The following is a 24,053-nucleotide window of genomic DNA, read 5'->3' on the forward strand; positions in this document are numbered from 1 at the left end:
CCAGGTGTTCAGAGTTACATCCCTTTTCGTTGCGGTCTGCTCTGTGGACAGAGCGCAGATGTCTGGCATGGGAATGGCTTTTATAAAAGCTTCATCATGCCTATCGCTTCAAAGGACTGGGTGTCGATCCAGTGTTAATTGAGTTGTTACGGCCCTGTCCCCCTTCCTTCTGTGTATATAGCTGGATGTTTGTCACTGTGAATCGTCATCTTTATTTTAAAACTGGTTTTGTCCACTTTCAAGTTCTCATTCTGTCATTTTCTTGTCATGTTTGCTTGTTTTTTTCTTTCGTCTTTTTTAATACCAGAGAAAAAAAAAAACAATGAAAAATAATGAAATTCTGAAAACACTGAAGTCAAACTTATTGTTGGTGCAAGATGTTATTTAATAATGAAAGCTGTTTTCAATTCCATCCTATTTGCAGAGACATTTAAAAAAAAATGAAAAGAAAAAGAAATCTGCACTGCTCAATGTGTGCAGGCTGTATATTGTGTTGATGTTCTGCCATTGACTTGTATGATACCTGCTGTGACTGGCATTGGGAACAGTGGTGTGCTTGCAGTGACTGCATCAACAGCCACCTGCTCTAAATAAACATTATATACAAACGCTCTCATAGCCGTCCAGTTACTGAACACCAACAATCCAGCTGGAAACTTCTCAACACCACAGTGTTTCATTAATAGTTAACATATAACATACTAAGCGCTAACAAGCTAGTACCAAAGGGCCACACAGCCCCTCACAGATTTATTTAGCTCAAAATGTATTAAGGACACTAGAGGGAGTCAACGCCACATTATGTGAGGGGTAATAGCCTCAAATGACTCATAGTTCACTCAAAACAAGCATTAAAAGTTTCTGTATTTTTTACAAGTATCTGTTTTCAGCTGGCATTGGAACAGAGTCTCAACCTCATATCCTCTCACAAGCTTAAATCGATCTGATTCACCTGAAAATGGAAATTGTCAGTAATTACTCACACCTCTCGTCATTTCCAAACCCAAAAAACCATCTTCAGAACACAAATTAAGATATATTTGATTAAATCCGAGCCCATCCAGCACCAAACGTCATTTGGACGTCATTTTCGGGCTAAATCAGGTCGGCCTGTCACAGACTTTTTTTTAGCCCAAAAATCGACGTTGAAAATTGGTCGTTGTTTGGTCCATCATTCTCGTAGCTGCATAAAATTACGGTTGAACCACTGATGTCATATCGACTATTTTATCGACGTTCTTACTACCTTTCTGGGCCTTGAACGTGGTACACCGTTGCTGTCTATGCAGGGTCAGAAGCAAGCACTCGGATTCCATCAAAAACTTTTTCATTTGTGTTCCGAAGAAGTTCTCACGGACAGTTCTTAAGGACATGAGAGTAATGAGTAATTAATTACAGAATTTTCATTTAGGGGTGAATTATCCTTTTAGTGAGGGAAAAATACTGAAATCTGTTATTAACGTTACTTCAGTTGTCCTAAATGTCTGGAGCTGGAGTATCTCCATGCCACAAAAATAGCAGCTGTTTTATGCCTTCGGTCTTAGATTAGCATTGACTTACCTAGTACACTTCAGGTTAAACGGACAGTTCACCCAAAAATGAATGTTCTGTCAATTTACCCACCATCATGTTGTTTAAAACCGTTTTTTAAGAAATGTAATGTCTCAAAATATTTATATGTTCCACATAAAAAAAGCAAGTCATATAAAATGTGACAAAAACAAACAACAAAAAAAGTCATGTTGGGTGAATTATCACTTTATGCTGAGAGAGGAACTCAACTTCACACTAATGCAACACAGTGTTCCCTTCTACTTCACTGACCTCAATTCTTCTTGAAAGTTATGCTGGGATGCTTAGTGATGAATTAAGTGCTTTACACTCATCAAACTAATTAGAATTACTGTTATTCAGTTCAAAATGACTATGTAACTAGCATGAATTACATTATAAAAGTCTTGCTAGATTTGCATGGGCAAATTCTGGCTTCCATGGCAAACATGGAACCATGCATGAAGCATTTGCACCTTTGGTAAGGAAACATTGCATTATTTACATAAAAGCATGATGGATGAGTAGGTCATACAAAGGTTTCACATCAGTCATCAGGCAGTTAGAAAATATCTGAGCAGTTCCAGGCGCTCAGTTGGCACTGTCAAATCTGCAATTAAAAACACGGGCACTGTGTTATCCAAAACAATGCTCTGCTGTTTCAGGCCCAAGTTGGTGTAGTGTACGTCTTCATTCAGCCCTTGGGATGATGGTCATTCCATGCATCTCCACTGGCGTCAGACTAAAGCTTAGGCACTCACTCATAAAAGTCAAAGTTCAACAGTCATCGCTGAGGCCACTGACGCAGCAACTTTTCCACGATTTTCATAGAACATGACCTTAGACTGGATTCAGCTTCATTTGCAGAGCTGAAGTCATACCAAATCTAAATTATACTTTCATAGGAAATGCTCTTATGTATATAAAATACAGTGTTGTCATGTTCATGACGTATGCTGGCTGCGCTCTGCCGGGTCTTCATAAACACTGAAGGTCTGGAGGTTCTGTTTGCTGTCGAGATGTCCAGTAAGTGGAAAGCAAACAAGCAACATCCATCCAACGCACGAAGCAAGGCGTCTTTGTCTAACAGTTTACTGCAAAATTCACACGGGACAGACACCCAAGTCCACAGGGTACAGAATAAAAACATTTCTGCTTCAAAGTATGTTGTAATGTTCTCTTGAATAATATTCTTATTCATACTATAAGTCTGTGCATCAGAGTTCATGTTTCTGAGTTCCAGGAGATTCGTGAAGTGTTTATTTAACATGCTGACAACTAATAATGATTAGCGGTCACATTTAGCACGTCCACACCTAAGAAGAGGAAACAGAAGAAACTGTTAGAGCTCATATAGAGTGAATCAAATAGATCTGATTTCAGTAGAAAAGGGTTTAAGGAATGATGCACACAGTATTGATTATATGTGACATCTGTTGTATCAAACCCGTGAGGACCTTCATTCATCTTCAGAACACAAATTAAGATATTTTTTATGAAACCCGAGAGCTTTTTTCATAGACAGCAATATAACATCCACATTCAAGACCCAGAAAGATAGTAAGGACATGGATAAAACAGTCCATGTGACAGCAGTGGTTGAAGCTACAAAAATACTTTTTGCTCACGAAGGAAAAAAAAGTGACTTGTTCAACAATTTCTTCTCTTTGTGTTGGTCTTCAACTATTTTAACAATGTCTTTACTACCTTTCTGGGCCTTTGAATTTCGAATTTCATCAAAAATATCTTAATTTTTGTTCTAAAGATGAGCAAAGGTCTTACGAGTTTGGAACAACATGAGGTTGAGCAATTAATGACAGAAATTTATTTTTGGTTTAACTATCCCTCAGGGTTTCTGCAGGTTTTATGAGGGTAAATTTAGGACTTTAAGACCAACTAAAGAAAATTTCAGGAAAAAAAAAAAAAAAAAAAAAAAAAAAAAAAATCAAATGGAAAACAAAGTATAGTTCGAGTTTTACTTTCACTTTCAAATTAGCAGCAATTCAGCATCTAGCAATTTTTTGTTTTTAGCTTGTTTGAGTTTTCCCTCTTTTCCTTGCTTTCCTTCGTTAAAAGCGTTGTGCACATTTTACTTTATAAAATATATAAAATAATAACTTACACAAAGTTTAAATAGGTATACAAAACTGAAAAATCAGTAAACACTATGTAACCCAAAAAAAAAAAAAGTCATTCGGCACACTGCATTGAGCAGCCGGCCACGTTCAGTTAATTGTATTGTCTGTTCTCTAACTAAACTAAATGATTTTTATTACTATAAAAAAAATCCAAACGACAAGTTCTTCTTCAGGTGACTGACAGATAAAGCAGCACATACTGCCATCTAATGTGTATCGTTTAATGAATATTGAGCGACCTAACCCATGTAGCACAGAAATTACGCTTTCACTTCACTTTCACAAGTCCTTTTCAAGACCTTAATTCACAGAAAACTGATTTAAGACTTTTTAAGACTCTTTTTTTAAGACCCGCAGAAACCCTGTATCCCTTTAAAGTACAAAAAGTACACCATATCTTGGCAAGTTACACTACAGTTTCAAAGCAGCATCCCCCACACTCATTGCAAAAATCTCTGACCTTTACGGTGCTGTCTACAGCTCCGGAGAAGAGTCTTCCTCTGGACACAGCAAGCGCTGTTACGCTGCCCTGGTGCCGCAGAAGAGTCTGGGTACAGATCATGTTGTCCATGCTCCACACCTGCATAGGTACAATAATCAAAAGGGTTGGCACAAATCCCTATATTTCACACCCCCAAACTCAAGCCTTGTCCTTACCCTGAGAGAGCGATCATAGGAGGCACTGAACACTTTGGTCTGATCAGGGGTTGAGATGACAGCCAGGGCATACACTGTGCCCACATGGCCCGTCAACGTCCGCACCTGCTCTTTGGACTCAATGTCCCAAACCTTATACAAAGGGAAAGAGGAGAAATCACAATTTTAATAATGTCCTGACATTTTCAGATTTTCCAAGACTTTGTAATCTACAGGATGTAGAGATGAATTCTACTTACATGAATGAGGTTCTCATAGGTGCCACAAACTATATGGTGATTGGTGACTGCAATGGAGTACACACTGCCTCCAGAGGTCTGAAGCACATGGACACACTCCAGAGAACGGATGTCCCAGATCTGAGGGGAAACAGCATATTCATTTTACAAAAATCCATTTCATTTATTGACACTAGATAGTATGCACCTTAAGTTCTGCATGAGACATTAAAAGAATGTGTCCATAATAAATAAAATAAATGAATAAAATAAAAATCAATAGCCAAATTACTGGGGGAGAACTACACTACCCATAAATTTGTAGAGATTCTCCTTGGATCAACCAATTAGAGAAGTCACTGTTACCATGAAAACGAGAAGAGTGCAAAAAAAGCTCGACAACAACCCCCACACTCAGTGTGAAGAACATGCAAATGATGCAATTGAGTCTCCCTACACTCTCAATCTAATACAACTTGAATCTTTGTATATTTTTAAATATTCAATATTTCAAATATACAGTTGAAGTCAAACATTTACATACACCTTGCAGAATCTGCAAAATGTTAATTATTTTACCAAAATAGGAGGGATCCTACAAAATGCATGTTACACCATATGTTACAATATCTTTTTTTATTTTATTGCATCATTTGCAGTGCTTTGTGGGCTGTGTACCTCTTTGCCGTCTGTCACACTGATTTTTCCCTTTCGTTTTTTCCTCTAATTTTCAAGAACTACTTTTTGTTTAAATTAAAGGTTGCAATGTTGTAATTCATCCCAGAGTTAGTTTGTTTGGTTCATTGCGTAAAAACTCTTTATTAAATAATTTTTTAAAAACACTACGGAAGCAATGAATGGGAAATATTATTTCACAACATCGTCTGCTGAAAAAGCAATGGTCACTGTTGCAATTTATAGTGATAGTGGAGTGTTTGTATCTATTTGTTACTCCCTCTGTGGACATTTGCAGCAGTCTGCAGTCAGCTTCCTGTCTGAGATCTCTGGGGTCTTAATTAGACAACTTGAGACAACAAGCAGCTTTGGTTTGTCTGTCTGATCTGGTTTTATAAACAACTCAGAGAACTGCTCTCTTCTTTACCAGTAAGACTGAACAGTAAAAGAACTTATAATGTAAACTGTAATGTTACTGTTACATGATTACAGGGCCCTTGAAAATGAGGACAGAATCACTGAATAAAAAGGAATTTCCTGCATAATGCCGAATATCACAGAAACTAGCAAAATTGGGAATTGCAGAATCCGGTCACAAAAATTGAATATCTATATATCCATCTTATTCTTCAACGTGCAAGTAAGCTTATGGGTGAGACTTCCGGTTCATTAGCCACTATAGGTAAATAACGAGAACAACAACAACGTGCAGTAAACAGAAAAACTGTTTGCACTACAAAGCAGCGTGTTCATAATTAAGATAATACATTAAAATAATGTGGTAAAACAACAGTTTGCAATATCAAGCAGCAAAACGAGCTGTTTTGTACAGCTAAAAATAGCTGGATGCGAATGAGACTGGGAGACACACCCATAAAATTTACAAATGGCCACGCCCACTTTATTGGGACAAATGAGGTGGATATGAAGATTTTAGATGCAAAACCCAGTAAACGCCACCTCCATCACAAATGATGGTAAGATAAGACAGTGGTTCAAGTCCGTGCTCTCCGCACATAGTATACTTTCTATGCCGAAAAGCACGAGTACAAATTTGATATTGTTTTTATTCAACAAATCAATGAATAAGAAATAAATAGTGTTATATTTCAAAATGAATAAACAAACAGATTGAATGAATGAACAACTTACTCATTAATACATTTTCTGCCATCTTCTGGCAGTTTTTGTTTTCTATTAGTTACCTATATAGTATCATTTTATTAAAAAAATTTTTTAAAAATTTATATATATATATATATATATATATATATATATATATATATATATATATATATATATACATACACATACATACACAACAGTAAAGGACACAAGTCATCCAAAACATAAAATTTAAATAATTCTTATTTATTTTAGTGATTTTGCAACTGTTTATTATGTCTTGTCCTTATGAGCATGCCTGGATATGAAAGCTGACAATCTAATTTATCAGTATGCATATGGTAATTTATGACCAAACCTGGGCGTTTTTGAAGCAGTTCAAAGTTTAACACTTCTAACCTTTATGGTTTGATAAGATCCGCTGTACAGATGATTCTGAGAAGCAACCAGAGCTCGAACCCAGTGATTCAAGCCAGTTAGTTCCTTCTTTAGCTTCAGCTCCGTGCCCACAATATCCCACACCTATGGAGGAACAGAGAACAAGAGGGAGAAAGATGTCCAATCACTTGAAGAACATTCAGAATTGGTAAACTGGAAAGTCCCAGAGAGATGAGATCATTCTACTTTCAAGCCTCCACTCCCTCATTCCTCCCACACATCACCATGGTGATACGAGCTCAGCGTGCGCTCTTCAGACGGGCTCTCGGAGCCAAGTGGATCTAATTCTGCTCCACTCGTGCCTCAGTAACTTAAGTCTGTGCTTTTCACTGCTCTGCTGAAGCACCGATCGCATCCTTCACATCACTTTAAGAAAACCGTACACGGCTAACATGCACATCAACAAATGGGGCAGAATAAAGCTCAATATTAGCTGCCTGATTGGGCTTGCGTCTGTAGACACGCACATCTTCTCTTCAAAACTGACCTTAATGGCTTTGAGAGAGCCGCTGAATAGCATGTTGTGTGAGGACACCAGAGTGCACACTGGGTTGTCATGGGCCCGGATGGTGTTCACTTTCTGCAAAGTCTGGATATCCCAAACCTAAGGGAGAGCAAGCACATATCTGCATTAGATGCACATGGACCATGTGATGAACAGTTTGATAAATGCATTGCAGGGACACTTACAATGATGGTGCAGTCAGCTGAACCACTGTACAGCTTGTTCCTGTAGCAAAAAAAAACAAAAAACAACACATTTACAAAACCCACTGTCCAATTAATGCCAGAATGAAACGACATTTGAAACCCATTTATTTTACTTTCACAATTACAATTAAGGTTGTTTTACATTTGAAAGATAGCAAAAACTTTTTTTTTTTTTCTGCAACAACGTAACCTGAAAAAATGAATTGGGTCAATTTTGTATCCTTTTTTGACTTTATAGCTCATTTGTGTAATTTTTACACAAATAAATAAATATACATAAAAAAAGAAATAACTTACTGTATATTTACACATTTATTTGTAACACTGTAACATAATATTTATATGTAGCAATTCGCAATACATTAATTACTTACACTACAGTCAAAAGTTTTTAAATGTTTTCTAAAAAAAAAAATCTCTCCTGCTCACCAAGCCTGTATTTTTGGATCCAAAGTACAGCAAAAACAGTAACATTTTGAAATATTTTTACTATTTAAAATAACTGTTTTCTATTTGAATATATTTTAAAATGTAATTTATTCCAGTGATTTCAATGCTGAATTTTTAGCATCATTACTCCAGTCACATGATCCTTCAGACATCATTCTAATATTCTGATATTCTATTCTATTTGCTGCTCAAAAAACTTTACTATTATTGTTAAAAATAGCTGAGTAGATTCTTTCAGGTTTCTTTGATAAACAGAAAGTTCAAAGGAACAGCATTTACCTGAAATAGAAATCTTTTGTAACATTAGAAATGTCTTTATCATTACTTTTGATCAATTTTAAGCATCCTTGTAAAATAAAAGTATTAATTTCTATCATTTCTTTCCCCCCCAAAAAAAAAAAAAAAAAATGGAATAATGAAAAATATATCTTTGATTACAGGAATAAATTACATTTTAAAATATATTCAAATAGAAAACTTTTTTTAAATAGTAAAAAATTCAAAATGTTACTGTTTTTGCTGTATTTTGGATCAAATAAATGCAGGCTTAGTGAGCATAAGAGACTTGTGGAAAAAACATTGAAAATCTTACTGTTCAAAAACTTTTGACTGGTAGTGTATTTTTATTTGTTCAAATATTTATGACTGAATTTAAAATGCTTACCCTTGAATGCATAATGCCAAAACTATGCCATCATGGCCCTCAAGGGTCTTCTGGCACTTATATGTGGTGCATGTGTCCCAAACCTACATGGAGCACAGAAGTACAAGCAATTTATCCAGACGAAGAGGGCTGCACATAAACAAAAGCAACAGAAAACTAATGGCATGTTAAATTACCTTGATGGACTTATCTGATGACCCACTAAAGAGAAGATCACCGGTAGAATAGACACACAAACACCACACCGGACCCTGGTGACCCACAAAAGTACCCTTGCATTTGAAGATCTGTTGTGGGTCGTAAGCTGCAAAACATTTCATACAGTGAGACAATGACATATTACATTATGCTCAGAGAAATTAGAAGTATAAATGAGAAAGAGACACTCACAGCCTAGTATACCCATATTGAGCCTGGCATTGATGTGGGACAGTTCATCCTGCAAAAGGAGGGATGGGTTAGAAAGCTCTTAATATTAAAACACAACAGTCGTACGTCTTAATTTGGCGAAAACCAGAGTGAAAATAGACCAACGTTCAGCATAGAAGCATCTCGCCTGAACTCCATCAGATCTTCACTGAGCTTGCTCTGGTTCTCATCCAGCACATCTGCCACATTAGCACAAGAAAAGACCAACATTCATGCATCTTTTGGCTTAAAAACAGTAAGCAGTTAAGAGTTTGTTTTCTCACCAAACTTGAGTTCCAAGTTCTTCTCCAGCTGGTCTAGTTTCTCAGAGAGTTTGCCCAGCATAGAGCGCAGGAACGAGATGTCCTGGTCCTTTTGTGCCAGTGTCACCTGCATCTCATGGAACCTGTCGTCCGTCTGCTGGAGAAACTCCTTCAGCCCTTCGAACTTACACACCTCCAGGTGCGTCTCATACGTGTCCTGATTGCCGATGAAGGTGCAACTGGAGAAAAAAAAAAAAAAAAAAAAAGTCGGCAGAGATTATTTCAAGGCTGTTTTATTTCCTTACCTACAAAACTGTAACGAAACAATGTTAGCTTTTTCAAACTACCATACCCATATTTAGAGTGAGGGCACTTAATGTGTTCACACTCCTTCAGGTGGGCCTCCAGGTTCATGGTGAGCAATGGAGGACAGTTGGGGTTGTTGGGACAGCGAACGGGTCTGTAGTCACAGCTTACTTCATGATCTCTGCCGCAAGTAATCCAAAGTCATTACACTCCCTTCGCATGACTCATGACTATGTCGCAACAATAGAAATGAAACGCTGATATTGTGAAAGCCAATGAACCGGCGTACTCACTTCCTGGTGCTGAGCTTGATGGTGAAAGGACAGCCAAGTGGGTCAACCTCAAAGGCACCGGGTTTGCCCGAGGCAGCTGGCCGACAGCCGTACTTGCAGTGGATGAAAAGCTCCCCGATTTGCTCGGCCACCGCGATGTTATTCACTACCACCGTGAGCTTGGAATTGTCCACGGGGCATTTCTCTGTAGAAACGCAGGTTATTGGTAAAACAAAAAAGCTACTGTCGAAAACTCAGACAAAGAAAATGGAATGAAAGATTTAGCATGGACAGGAAATGAAAGAGGAACTGAGCTAAAGACCTGCACTTGGTTCAAAATTAACTTGAGTGAATTTAGAAGCATCACATAAATATTCAAATGAATTTCAGAGGTATTCCGATCTCTTCATTTTCTTTCACAATTCCCGTTTCACTTCTACTAAAATGCTCATAAAAATAATATACACACACACTACCAGTCAAAAGTTTTTGAACAGTAAGATTTTTAATGTTTTTTTTTTAATTATCTTTTGCTCATCAAGCCTGCATTTATTTGATCCAAAATACAGCAAAAGCAGTACTATTGTGAAACATTTGTACCATTTAAAAAAATAACTGCTTTCTATTTGAATATTTTAAAATGTATTTATTCCTGTGATCAAACATACATTTTCAGCATCATTACTCCAAGAAACTGTCCAAGAAACATTTTTATTGTTATTAGTAACAACATTGAGCTGAGAACATTTTTTCGGGATTCTTTGATGAATAGAAAGTTCCAAAGATCAACATTTCTCTCAAATAAAAAGCCTTTGCAACATTATACACTAATCATTCAAAAGCTTGGAGTCAGTGTCATTTTTTTTTTCTTTTTTTTTTGGAAAAGATAAATTATTAACATGGATATATATATTAACATGGATGCTTTAAATTGATCAAAAGTGACAAAGACATTTATAATATTAAAAAATATTTCTATTTCAGATAAATGCTGCTCTTCTGAGCTTTCTATTCATCAAAGAAACCTTAAAAAAATTCTACTCAGCTGTTTTTAACATAATAACAATAAAAATAATAAATGTTGTTGAGCAAATCAGAATATTAGAATGATTTCTGAAGGATCGTGTGACAGCTTTGAAATCACAGAAATAAATTACATTTTAAAGTACATTCAAATAGAAACTAGTTATTTTAAATAGTAAAAAATATTATAAAAATTTACTGTTTTTGCTGTATTTTGGATAAAATAAATGCAGGCTTGGTGAGCAGAAGAGACTTCTTTACAAAAAAATGTTACGGTTCAAAATCTTTTGACTGGTAGTGTGTAGGTGTGTCTCCACCTTCACCCCATAATGAAAATGAAAAAAAAAAAAAAAAAAAAAAAAACCTTTTTTGTGATAACGGAACATTTATATAAATAAATAAATAAATAAATAAATAAACAAACAAACAAACAAACTATTCTACATAAAATACATTTTTGTCTGTTTTCTATAAAAATCAATAACCTCACAAAAAAAACCCCATCATGTACAAGTCATTTTTTTTTTGGTTTTTATTTGATGTAAAAAAAAAAAAAATGTATTCTGAATAGTAAATTCTCCACTCAGATGAAGTTTGTCTATCTGTTTGTCTATCTAAATCAGAAGACAAAATCAGATTTTCACTACATGATTATTGTGGCCAAAAGAATTCACAACATTATTGTATATACCTACAATAAAACCTACAAAAAAAGAATAATGCTATCACTCAAATTTATGTTTATGTTGTGTTTTTCTTTTTTTTTTGGCCAATAGATCAGTTAAAATATGAGTGCAGGGAAGTTTAGAGAGAGTTTGTCACCATAACTGTACAACAGCATACAAAAAGAACTCATTATTTGCAGAAATGGTCATCATGGGAAAAGTGAAAGCAAGACAAATGGTTAAATTAAAAATCCTATCCTTACCTGAGGTCAAGGCACATCGCCTGCAGAATGTGTGCTGAGGTGACAAAGGAAGAGAAAAGAGAGCACAATGAGAGTGAACAAAAGCTGAATTTTCATTTTCATCTACTCAGCTATTTTAAGTGTAATTCATCTCTCAACAGACACTTGTACTGTGGTGTTCAACGGCCTGACAGTGCCGTAGGAAACAGGTCAATGAGGCGTGCTGTTCACGGCCAAAGCTGACAGGAAATCAATATGTGGCCTGGAACCAGATCATGACAGACAGCCCTATCCTGAGGGAGAAATGAGGGGACGGCTGGGTGACTCACTCCGCAGGTGGTGATGACGGGGTCCTTGAACACACTGCAGCACAGCTGGCAACAAAGCTTAACTGAGGGCTGCTCCGCAAACACCTGTGGCTCCTGGGTAGGAAAAGAGAGGGTGGGTGAGAGAGGGAGAAAGTCAATCTCGTGCTGGGCACAGGTGTATGCCTGTCAGTCTTTTGCGTCACTGTACTAGATCAACATGTGAATAGGAAACAGAAGACTGCTGACACTCACTGTGTCTTCCTCTTCCTCGTGCAGGGAAAAGGTGGAGCGCAGCGACATGTTGGACTCGGAGTGCAGAGAGCGAACCGAGATGGCAGAGTCTGAGCGACGAGGGGTACTGATGGGCGGCTGTGGGGACAGAAGCAAATTTGCATCTCAACACTTTCTAAAGGGTATTTAAATGACATCTGGGGGTATTCCGGAAAGCATTTATGTACAAGTAAACTGATAACCTCACATTGGTAAGTTTCAACTTCAGCCATATCAACTTTAGGCCTATTCACACATGGACGGAATCTCGAAATGGAATGGTAAAATGGAACGTCACGGAATTTGCCAGATTTGGGATTTATTTGATTAATGAATCAAAAGCAGGTCGGCTCACATAAACCAAAATGCAATATGGGCTAGAGTCTGTGAATTTTAAGCTGCAAAAAGACTACTTTTTACTACAAACATACTGAAGCGTATGTGACGCTTTTGCCGTTTTCAGGCTCTAACACTTCAATGTATGAGCACATGAACACATTAATATAATCAGTCTATAACAATCGTATCTATAATAAAAAACTTTGAGAAAAACTATAATCAATAAAGGTCTTTAAAGTGACCCATCAAAATAAAAGTTTGGTTTAACTTGAAGAAACTGTGACAGAAATACATTACTAAAGGGGGTTATATGATGCAATTTCATGTCTTCCTTTGTCTTTGGAGTGTTACAAGCTGTTCGTGCATATATAATATCTGTAAAGTCACAAAGATTAAAGTATCGAACACAGAGATATTCTTTATAATAGTTAAGACTCAGCCACACCTTCCTAAAATGGCTCATTCAAACACGGCCCCACAAATCTACATCATGGTATGGGAAGATGTGTGTTACACTGCCTAAATGCATACGCAAAAACTTTTATTCTCGCTGTACCATGTTGTGGAGACGCTGTGTGTTTCATTGCGAAAGCAAAAGTACTAAATGAGTAAACAACTAGAAATCAGTGGTTAAGTTATATTTACACCACTGTTCCAGAACAGTACAATGCAAATATTCGAGTGTGTGCAGCGCATTTCATGGAGGACTGTTTACTGAATCTGGGAAAGTAGCCTACAATGCCAGCTGTGCACACTATAAAGTGGTGCAACTCCACTTTGCAAGTAAAATCTGGCATTTCTGACTCACAGCCTGTAAGTACATTTTCATATTTAAAGAATTTGCTACTGGCTATTCAAACGCGGGGTTTGAGCAGTGTAGTGCTGCTTGTTTGTCGTGTCTGCGATCACAAATGAAGACATGGTGTTATGTTAACGCAATGCAACATGTAAAAAGACAGTATGAGTCATTATAATCAGTAATTATGTCCTCACTGGATCCAACAAATGCCTCATTTATAATCGGTTTGATTGCTTTTGTCTTGTCACACCGGGACACGGCATCACAACATGGTAAGGGGCGTTACATTTCCGTCACATGCTTGACGGCGCCTGACAAGCTTGAGTGATGTATTCGGCCAATCACAACACACGGGATGGCTAGCTTTGTGATGCATTTCAGAAAGGTGGGGCAGAGAAGAGCAACAATATTGTACAGTATGCGGTAAACAATGCATTACACAAAATACACAAAATAATGTTCTTTTTAGCAACATCATATGACCCCTTTAATGTAATGATACTAATACTACTACTAATAAAATTACAAGTAAAACATAAATTTTTTAAGAATATTTACCGGATAATTGGTAATGGAGAATTGGTCTACTAGAATTTACCAGAAAAATGTAAATACACAACACAGTATTTCTGGGAAAAATAAATAAAAATAAATATATATATGTGTGTGTGTATACACACACACACACACACACACACACACACATATATTTACTTTTATTTATTTTTATTTATTTTTTCCCAGAAATACTGTGTTGTGTATTTACATTTTTCTGGTAAATATATATATATATATGTAATAATAAAATAACAATAATAAATTATTTAAAATTAATTAGAGATGCTTCTGGTTATTAAAATTTAATAAAACCATTAAAATGGAATCCAGAAAATTAGAAAACACAGAATTTGACAAAAATAAAACTGAAATTGACAAAATGAAAAAAAAAAAAAAAAAAAAAAAAAAAAAAAACAACGTATTTCATAAAGCCCTAAAATATGTCATTTTTTCATGATTGTTACATTTCATGATTTCAACTCATTAGACATGGTTTTTGATTAATATCTGAAGAGCTCATTCGCAAAAACAGATAAATCCATTTTTAACAATTTTCAAAAATCATGTTTTTTCATTGTACATTCCAATTAATCTGTTTGATTAGGTAAAAAATGACTAAAAAATACAGCTAACTAACGCAATGAAACACAAAAACATGCTAACATAAACATAATTTTTGAAAAAAAAAAAAAAATTGGAGTTATCTGTTTTTGCAAATAAACACTTCATTTTTTAATTTAGCCATTAAAACAGAGTATAGTAAAATTAAAATGAAAAAAATGGAATCCAGAAAAATTACAGTGGACAAAAATGGAATTTGGGGGTGGTGTGGACGCTAATATAATTCTTCTTTATAGTTATTGTTCTTGATGTGAACGGGGCTTCTCCAGAGCAGTTTATGTTTCAGGGTTAGACTTCACAAGTATTCAATGCACTGACGAGGCTTCAGTGACAGATTTCACACATTACATTACACAATTTTATTTTAAAGCACTAATATAACAATGTTGATTTTATTTATAAATCTATAAGATTTTATTTATATGTGACTCTGGACCACAAAACCAGTCTTAAGTTGCTGGGGTATATTTGTAGCAATAGCCAAAAATACATTGTATGGGTCAAAATTAATATGTAGAATTTTTCAATATTTAGAATTTTTGCACCCTCAGATTCCAGATTTTCAAATAGTTGTATTTCAAACCAAATATATTAATTTTGAAAAATTGACCCTTATGACTGGTTTTGTGGTCCAGGGTCACATATGATCTACAACGTATTTTATTATCATCTCACATACCGTTGCACTGCTTCCACAAGCGTTTTTTTTTTTGCAACAGGGTATTTTCTAGATAATTCTGTTTCTATAGTAAAAATACAAGGAAAGGCTTTTCAAGACTACAGATTTAAAAAAAAAAAAAAGAAAAAAAAAATATTACACAATTCCCCAATACATGTGAATGTAAATTGCTAAAGAAGAAGAAAGAAGATATGAGGAAGCGCTGCTTCTTACTTTAAGTTCGGATGCAGTCCTAGCGTGTTCACCGTGAATGTTCTCTAAGTTGACTGAACTTACTCCCAGCTGTGTTTCTGAACTGATAACCACAACTACCAAAGGTTTGGGTTAGAAGAGTTCTGGCCTTATGTGACTAAGTTGGTTTATGTGAATAAGTAATTATGCTTTCTGGAATACCCGCCTGAGCATTATAAAAAGACAGTGAATCAGACACACTCCCTTCTAGACAAACCCGATCCTACAAAGATACCTTTGAGCTTGCTGTAACCAGGAAAACATGTCATCTCAGTGTTACAAAAAAGAAACAGCAGTAAAAATTTTCTTGCACAACAAACTAACAACAAACTAATCTGATTCCACTACCTCAGCTTATCTCATACATCAGCTTTCCTGTGAATGTCTGAAACAGTTAACTAGAGGAAAACACCTCACTTTAATTCGGTAAAAAAAAAAAACCACATCTGATTGCAATATTTGAATTACCATTAAAAAAAAAATTGCACTTAGCCACGCATTAACAGCCGCAAAACAGTCTATGCTTACGCAAGTATTCATGCCATGGCTGTGTGGGAAATAATAAAAAAATCTGTATGCTTGGTCACTCTCACATAAACAGTCTGTGCTAAAAACAATCTAAAAACAGAAACAGAAGAATAATTTACCAGATGCAGTTATGAAAAACTAAGCACTGCCCAAAGAGCAAATAAGCTAGTGCAAAAGCTTGCTATTATCTACGTCAAAGACAAAATTGTGAGGGAGGTGTTTGATTTCCATGTAAATGTGATTGGCTGTTTTTAAAAGGCATGGCGTCGTGATTACCATGCCATCATCGTCGTCACGAGGGGAGTAGGTCAGAGTGCTGGAGGATGAAGGGGTTCTGCGATGCTGTTTGTAATTAGTTTCCGCTGAAATGAAAGAGCACAAGCGTTACAAGCGACTGATTGAACCTTGTTGCTAGGCAAACGCTCACGTGGATTTCTGTACAATCAATGCTGATCCAGGTCATTTTCAACACCAGCAATTTTTTTCACAGAGGTTTGAGGTACAACACTCAAAATGTAAATGTCAAATGCCTACTTGATAATCTTTATTTTTTTTTTTAGGAATTCTGAAACAGCTGTACCATGCATTACAATACAGCTATACCACTTATAATGTCATTTTTTAGAGATGCACCGATCGACCAGCCAGGGACCGGAATCGGACATATTTTTTCATTTCTTGCCGATTTTGAGCCAGTCCACTTTGACGTCACAGCTACACTCGCATTCACATGTAAACATGTTGCTGCCGTGAAAGTTCTTCACTGTGAGTGAAGAAGACACAAAGTTTGCAATAAGTACTACATGCAAGGCCAAAGTAAACCGTGGGGGAACCACAGGTCTTGATTAACGATTGTCTGGGAGAATTCGATTTTATAAGAGGGCAAGTGAGAGAGAACTTTACTTGCCCATCCAGACAAGAAGCCTGATTAAAGTGTATGAATGATTCTGATTTTATTACTTTCAGTGTAAATGGTGACTGATACTGTATTTATGTCACGCCATGAGGCTCGTGCAGCCTGCTGATCTGTGAGAGAGAAACTCATGCAAAAATCAAAAGAAATGTTATACAACAAAAGTTATAGACAGAGGCGCACATACGATTTTTAGCCTGGTTCTCATAAGAATAACTGGAGATTTGGTTTGGTCCTCACACTGAACATACTGTGACACATTAAATAGAACTCTAAAAATATATTAACAATAGTGGTAATATCATTGGACTTTATTTTTTTATTTTTATTTTCTTTAATAAAATAATAAACAAAATAAAGTGTGGCAATACAATTACATTTTAAAATAAAAATGGAGTATAAAATAAAATTATTTTACAGTAAACTCAAAAATAAAATGATAATATATACTTTTTTATATTGTCGAGTTGCCAGCTAGCAAGTATACGCGCTCCCACCGGGTTTAGCGCTTCCGATTGATTGAAGAGCATTTAGTGAACAGTGTCAGTGAATGAAATGTCACATTTTCGTATTGTGCTTTAAACACGACAGTGAATAGCCTAGAACTATACTTTTACTTTCAACAGAAATCTTAAACAGTACTATAGTTTGTCGATCTAAAAATGGTAATTGTGCATTAACAGCTATCAACCATGCTCCGAACTTATTTACACCGCGCATTCTCTTATTTTGGTTGCGCATGCGGACCACTTACAGTCATGTGAAAAAGTTAGGACACCCTATTGAATTTCATGGTTTTCTGTATCAGGACATAATAAAAAATTGTCTGGTCCTTGGGAGGTCTTAAAATTTGGAAAATAAATTGTCAGATAAACGTCATCACATGACATATCACACAGCATCATTATTTATTTAAGAAAAATAAAACCAAGAGGGAAAGACCATGTGTGACAAAGTTAGGACACCCTATGAGTCAATTGCCTGTAGATTCACTTTTAGCAGCAATAACTTGCAGCATTCATTTTCTGTGTGACTTTATTAGTCTCTCACATCATTCTAGAGGAATTTGGACCACTCTTCTTTTCAATGTTGCTCCAGTTTATTGAGGTTTGTGGGCATTTGCTTTCGCACAGCTCTCACCACAGCATTTGAGTCAGGATGAGCTCTGGACTTTGACTGGGCTGTTGCAACACCTTGATTCTTTTCTTTTCAGCAATTCTGTTGTAGATTTGCTGGTGTGCTTGGGATCATTTTTACAACTTTAGATGTCGGATAGATGCCCTCGCATTTGACTCTAGAATACTTTGATATACAGAGGAGTTCATGGCCAACTCAATGACTGTGAGGTGCTCAGGTCCTGTGGCTACAAAACAAGCCCAAAATTATCAGCCCCCCTCCAGCATGCTTGTCTTTTGGTATGAGGTGTTTGTGTTGATATGCTCTTTAGGTTTTCACCAAACTTGGTGCTGTGCGTTATGGCCAAACATCTCCACTTCGGTCTTGTCTGTTCAAAGGACATTATTCTAGAAGACTTGTGTTTTGTTCAGATGCAACTTTGCAGACCTAAACTGTGCTGCAATGGGGTTTTTTTTAGACAGAAGAGGCTTTCTTCTGCCAAGCCTTCCAAACATGCCATTTTTGTCCCATATTTTTCTAATGGTATTGTCATGAACTTTATCATTTAACATGTTAACTGAGGTCTGTAGAGTCTGAGGTGTAGTTCTTGGGTTGTCTGCCATTTCTCTGAGCTTTACACGGTCTGATCTTGGGGTGAATTTTCTGGGACGTCCACTCCTGGAAGGAGAGGTGTCTGTTTTAAATGTCTTCCACTTGTGAATAAACTTCAGATTGTTTGGAAATGGCCGTATTACTCTTCTCAGATTGATGGCAGCAACAAGTGCTTCTCTAAGACGATTGCTGATGTCTTACCTCCTTGGCATTGTGTTAACACACACCTAAAGGCTCCAGACCAGCAAACTGCCAAAGCTTATGCTTTTATAGAGGCGCTCAGACTGATGATGATCAGTTAATCAAAGGTGTTTGATTAGCAGTGATTGACTGTTATTTACCCTCTTAATTCCAGTGTTAACAGTAAGGGTGTCCTAACTCCGTCACACATGGCTTTTCCATTCTGGCTTTATTTTTGTTCAGTAAATAATGACACGATGCAATTTGTCATGTGTTGTTGTTCATCTGAGGTTTCATTTTCAAAATTTTAAGACCAGCCATGGACCAGTTTTTTTTAATGATGTCCTGATACGGAAAACCATGGAATTCAATAGGGTGTCCTAACTTTTTCACATGACTGTATGTGCACCCCTGGTTATAGATGCATACTGTGGTTTACCCAAATATTAGCACAATGGTAATGTCACACTGATTTTATACAATAGTAGTTCAATAAACAAGACTTACACTTTAGACACAATATTGACTCAATTTTTTGCTCAATTTCACTAACAAAAATAGTTCAAATAAAAGCCACAGCAGAACTGTTGTGTTTCTCTGAGCAACACAGCAGTGTTGGGTTTCTGAATGAATTCACGTTTTTTAACAAATCCAGGGAGTCAATGATTACGTAATCCATTCATCCATCACAGTCAGTTTCCTCATTTTTGAATAAACCAGCCATTTGAACAAATCGTTTGAATGATCATAAATTGTAATGTTTATGAATGATCATAAATTGTAATGTTTAATAGTTTCTTTTATTACGTAAATACTTTTTTTTGTTTTTATGTTGTTAAATATAGTTGTAGAAAAAAAACTGGAACTGGCAAAAATCTGTATCGGCATGTCACACTTATCAAAAAAAAAAAAAAAAAAAAAAAAAAAATTAAATCAGCCAAGAAAACTGCAATCGGTGCATCTCTACTTATTTTAGTTTTTAAGCTTCTAAAATATTTATTAGCTTCTAATCTGACTGTAAGTAGCCAAACACATAATACTGACCTTTTGCTACTTGAGGGACTGCTGGGAACGTGGATCCAAAGCCAGCTTCCATTTTGGTCTGCACACAGAAGAATATGAAATAAGAATGCAATGAGAATTTTTTCCACTGAAGTCTGCACATAACTCGTACCCATTCGTTCTTACCCGGTTGCTGATATCAGGTGAAGGTACAGTGATAGTGGCAACTGCCACAGATCCTCCCGAGAAACGATCGAAGCGCGATGGTTTGCTACAGCTCATAATACAGCAAAGCCCAGTAGAAAATATCTGTTGCAGCCTGTAGATAAAAGAGAAAAAGAAATCACATTTCAGACAAAAGATTATATCTATCTAAAGACACACACATTTACATACATAAAACACACATACAACACATGTGAGACTCTAGACCACAAAACCAGTCTTGAGTAGCATGGGGTGTATTTGTAGCAGTTGCCAACAATACATTGTATGGGTCAAAATTAAAATGATTTTTGGCACAAAAAAATTTAGGATATTAAGTAAAGATCATGTTCCATGAAGATATTTTGTTAGTTTTCTACCGTAAATATATCAAAACTTAATTTTTGATTAGTAATATGCATTGCTAAGAACTTCATTTTAAACTTTAAAAGCGATTTTCTCAATATTTTGATGCTTTTGCACCCTCAGATTTTATATTTTCAAATAGTTGCATCACAGCCAAATATTGTCCTATCCTAACAAACCATACATCAATGTAAAGCATATATTAATTCAGCTTTAGATGTATTAGATAAATTTCAATTTCAAAAACTGACCCTGGTTTTGTTGTCCAGGGTCACATATGTATGTGCGTGTGTATATTTATATGCATAATGTACAACATAACACGTCGGCATGTTTGTAATAGGCTGAGATATCTAATATAGTCTCATTTGACATTCTTATCAACCTAACCTAAATTAAAAAAATAAAAAAAAAAAAAAAAAAAAAAGTCCATGCGTCACAAACCAATTCTCGAAAAACGTTGTTGATTTATATGTGGCGATACACGCTCTTTTATTATATATTTAAAGGATATCTGCTGTGAAGAAAAGCAGACACTCTTTTCGACAGAACGTCAAAACAAATCAAAGCGTTTCATGTGTCAAGATAAACATGTACGGAACTATATGTTAGCAACGCAAACATCATAACTGACGCAAGATCAGTGTTTTAGCTTTCTTTATGTCACAATTAACGAGATTCAGAATGTCCAAACGCACCGATTATAGACAAAAATGTTGTTAAAGAACGCAGCTCACTATCTTTTGAGACACAGCCAAGATTTTGTTAGCGGGTGAATGCTAAAAATGTAGACATTTTTCTGTTAGCATCAGATAAATGCGAACAAAACGCATAACATGTTTAGCGCACTATGTTAACAACAGTAAAGCATGCTACAAGACAAACAAGCAGATACGTTTGATGATGTACTAGTGATTCGCGTGCCTGAAGTGAGCTGGCTAGCTGTGTTGGCTAGCTGACGAAGTTGGCTTGTCGAACAGCTTTAACAAAACACCAGATTTAGCTTTACGAAATGTAGTTAGATAGACCTCTAGCTTAGCTATAAAAGACATGATGACATAAGAAACATCTCGCATGTCTATTTAGCCAAACAAAGTAGGTTCTCACCATTGATGCTAAATCAAAGTCTGCAGATGGTCCAATTTTAATCTTTTTCTCACACACCCAGACGCACATTCCAGAGGATTGTGGGAAATGAAGTGCGGAACAGCGAATACGCTTCATTTTCGGGAACTGACACAAACAAGTTCCTGGAATCGGCCGAGGATTATTGAATATTTAAGAAGATGAGATTAATATAGTTGGATCATGATTTTTACTGGGTATATTTCAAGTCAGTTTAAAAGTTTAAACCTCAAACGTTTACATTAGTAGTGGGGATTTTGATTCATATTTACATTGTGAGTCGAATCTTTTGAATCCTGCAGTTGCATCATTAGTCCAGTACGTGGCTGCAAGAATCTTTTGTGTTATGAATGAGTGATTGGACTCGGTTCGCGAAACTGATTCAACACAAAGTCCTTCAACAATAAATCTTATTAAAATGTCACTATTCTTTCTGCATTTCTTTAAGTCAACAAAGCAAGCCATGCTTTAAAAAGTAGAGGCTCCAATGAAAAAAGAGAAAGCGAATACAAGTAACCGATTCGTTTACTCGCAATCTTTGTTAAAAACATTGATTCATATACTTAAAAGATTCATTTACGTACAACAGTTGGACCAGTTCAACATGCACGTGTCTAATGTCACGTTACGCTTTTTGTCAGCGTATATTTTCGTTTTTGTGTACAGCGGCATATTCTTAAATGTTTGTCAGTCTGTTATGTAACTTACATTTCTGTATAATTCTGGGTCTACCATATTGAGGTAATTAGTTAAACGGAAGGGGGTGCTGTTTGCTCAGATCCTAAGTCTGGACATGAATTAAACTCCTCTGTAATTCACATTCACTCAGCAGATCAGTAAAGTCTGAAAGCAAATATACCTCATTATACATTGTTTGCCACGTTTAATTTATTATGTTGTCTGTAGATCTTGATTAAAGGAACAATTCATACAAAAAATACTCAGGCCATCCTAGATGTAGATGAGTTTGTTTCTTCATTACACCACTTGCTCATCAATGGATCCTCTGCAGTAAAAAACAAATCCATCAAGCTAAAATCTATAACATTGTTTTCTCCAATGAAAATGTCATCTGGTATGAAATAGGAGTGAAATATACACAAATCTATTAAAGCATATGGGTAGCAATATTTCTTTTGAAATGTAATGTGTAAAATGGCAATGTATTTCTGTATTTAAATTTACATTTTCCCATACATGCAACATATAGTGCAAAATGAAAATTCAATTATGTAATACACACTTGCCATTTCTTACACTAGATTTATTGTCAGTTAAAACCATATTTTCATGCTTTGTAAGTTAAAATTAACATGAAAATGAAAATGTATTACCAAAATTGATCAGATAAGTTCAACATTTCTAAGCAAAAACTGTAGCAAAATTATCATTTAAATGCTATTTTCCCTAAATGTATTTAGACTTATGGGTAGGACACTTGGGACTGCAATTTTGGTAATACATTTTCATTTTAATTTTGCAACTTATAAAGCGTTAAAATGTTTTTATTTTACATATTAAATCTAGTGTAGGAAATTGTAAGTCTAAATTACATAATTGTCATTTTGCACTAAGTGTTGCACATATGTATGGGAAAATGTACATTTAAATCCATAAATACATTGCCATTTTACATATTGCATTGCCATTTTGCATATTACATTTCAAAATTAATTTTGCTACCCATATGCGTCCATACAAATCAAGCAATGTTTACAGTAAAAATAGTCAGTTATGGTATAATTATGGATTATAGACTTGTGTTTTGGCCAATAGTGGCTGTTTAATGTTATAGATTGACGTGTTTCTTACAAATGCAGTTTTTCACATGTTAATTTCACTTCAGAGGATCCTTTGGTGGGTAAATGATGTAATGAAGAAGCAAACTCATCTACATCTTGGATGGCCTGAGGGCGAATAAATTTTCAGCAAATTATTCTTTTAAATTCTGCCATGTAGTTTTTGTCAATTACATTTCAGTGAAATATTTTGGAAATATTCCATGTGCTGACTGTCTTGTAATACCTGTAACTGCATCCATTGTAATGTATGAAATGATAATAATATATTGGCTACTGTCATCCATTTTTGAGCAGAGGAGAGTGATTTGTCCTGCAAAAATAAGGCCAAAATAAATGCAGAAATGTTGTGAATATTACATGCGTTGGATTGCTACGGTCTTGAGTCCTTTCAGCTGCAGCCTCCATTAGAGTAGCTTACAGCCCCTTGGATTTGCTCTCTGTGTTAAAGCACTAATGGCAGTTTCTCATGGACACCCCTCAATTTAGGTCACATGGGATTTGTCTTTATCTTCAGAATGTGGTCCCAGGCTATTAAAGGGTATCTGTGTAAATTCTGTTTGATGAAGCATCACTGCTTCTATGAACTGTTGTCCT

At 35.8% G+C, this 24,053-nt stretch overlaps 1 protein-coding gene across 1 annotated transcript; it reads right to left on the reverse strand.

Annotated features, from left to right (window-relative positions):
* Nucleotides 1-745: 745 nt before the first annotated feature.
* On the reverse strand, nt 746-21,756 carry traf7 (TNF receptor-associated factor 7). The gene is made up of 21 exons (XM_051106866.1): nt 21,640-21,756; nt 20,149-20,281; nt 20,005-20,062; nt 16,416-16,501; nt 12,367-12,483; nt 12,136-12,228; nt 11,828-11,861; nt 9,898-10,081; nt 9,651-9,785; nt 9,320-9,537; nt 9,162-9,235; nt 9,018-9,066; nt 8,804-8,931; nt 8,628-8,710; nt 7,493-7,532; nt 7,290-7,406; nt 6,764-6,886; nt 4,586-4,705; nt 4,347-4,478; nt 4,150-4,269; nt 746-2,867 (listed from the first exon to the last, which is right to left on the reverse strand). The coding sequence occupies exons 2-21, from the start codon at nt 20,242-20,244 to the stop codon at nt 2,853-2,855; spliced, it is 2,022 nt and encodes a 673-aa protein (XP_050962823.1). The 5' UTR covers nt 20,245-20,281; nt 21,640-21,756; the 3' UTR covers nt 746-2,852.
* Between the last annotated feature and the right edge of the window lie 2,297 nt (nt 21,757-24,053).

The sequence above is a fragment of the Labeo rohita genome, chromosome 3, assembly GCF_022985175.1.
Source record: "Labeo rohita strain BAU-BD-2019 chromosome 3, IGBB_LRoh.1.0, whole genome shotgun sequence".
NCBI lineage: Eukaryota > Metazoa > Chordata > Actinopteri > Cypriniformes > Cyprinidae > Labeo > Labeo rohita.

What these genes read in the sequence shown, in the direction of transcription:
- traf7 (XM_051106866.1), bottom strand. Translation starts at nt 20,244, where the DNA reads ATGAGCTGTAGCAAACCATCGCGCTTCGATCGTTTCTCGGGAGGATCT. An exon ending in AGTCCCTCAAGTAGCAAAAG is followed by an intron (nt 16,502 to 20,004) that starts GTCAGTATTATG and finishes CTTTCATTTCAG; the next exon opens with CGGAAACTAATTACAAACAG. An exon ending in GTGACGACGATGATGGCATG is followed by an intron (nt 12,484 to 16,415) that starts GTAATCACGACG and finishes CTGTCCCCACAG; the next exon opens with CCGCCCATCAGTACCCCTCG.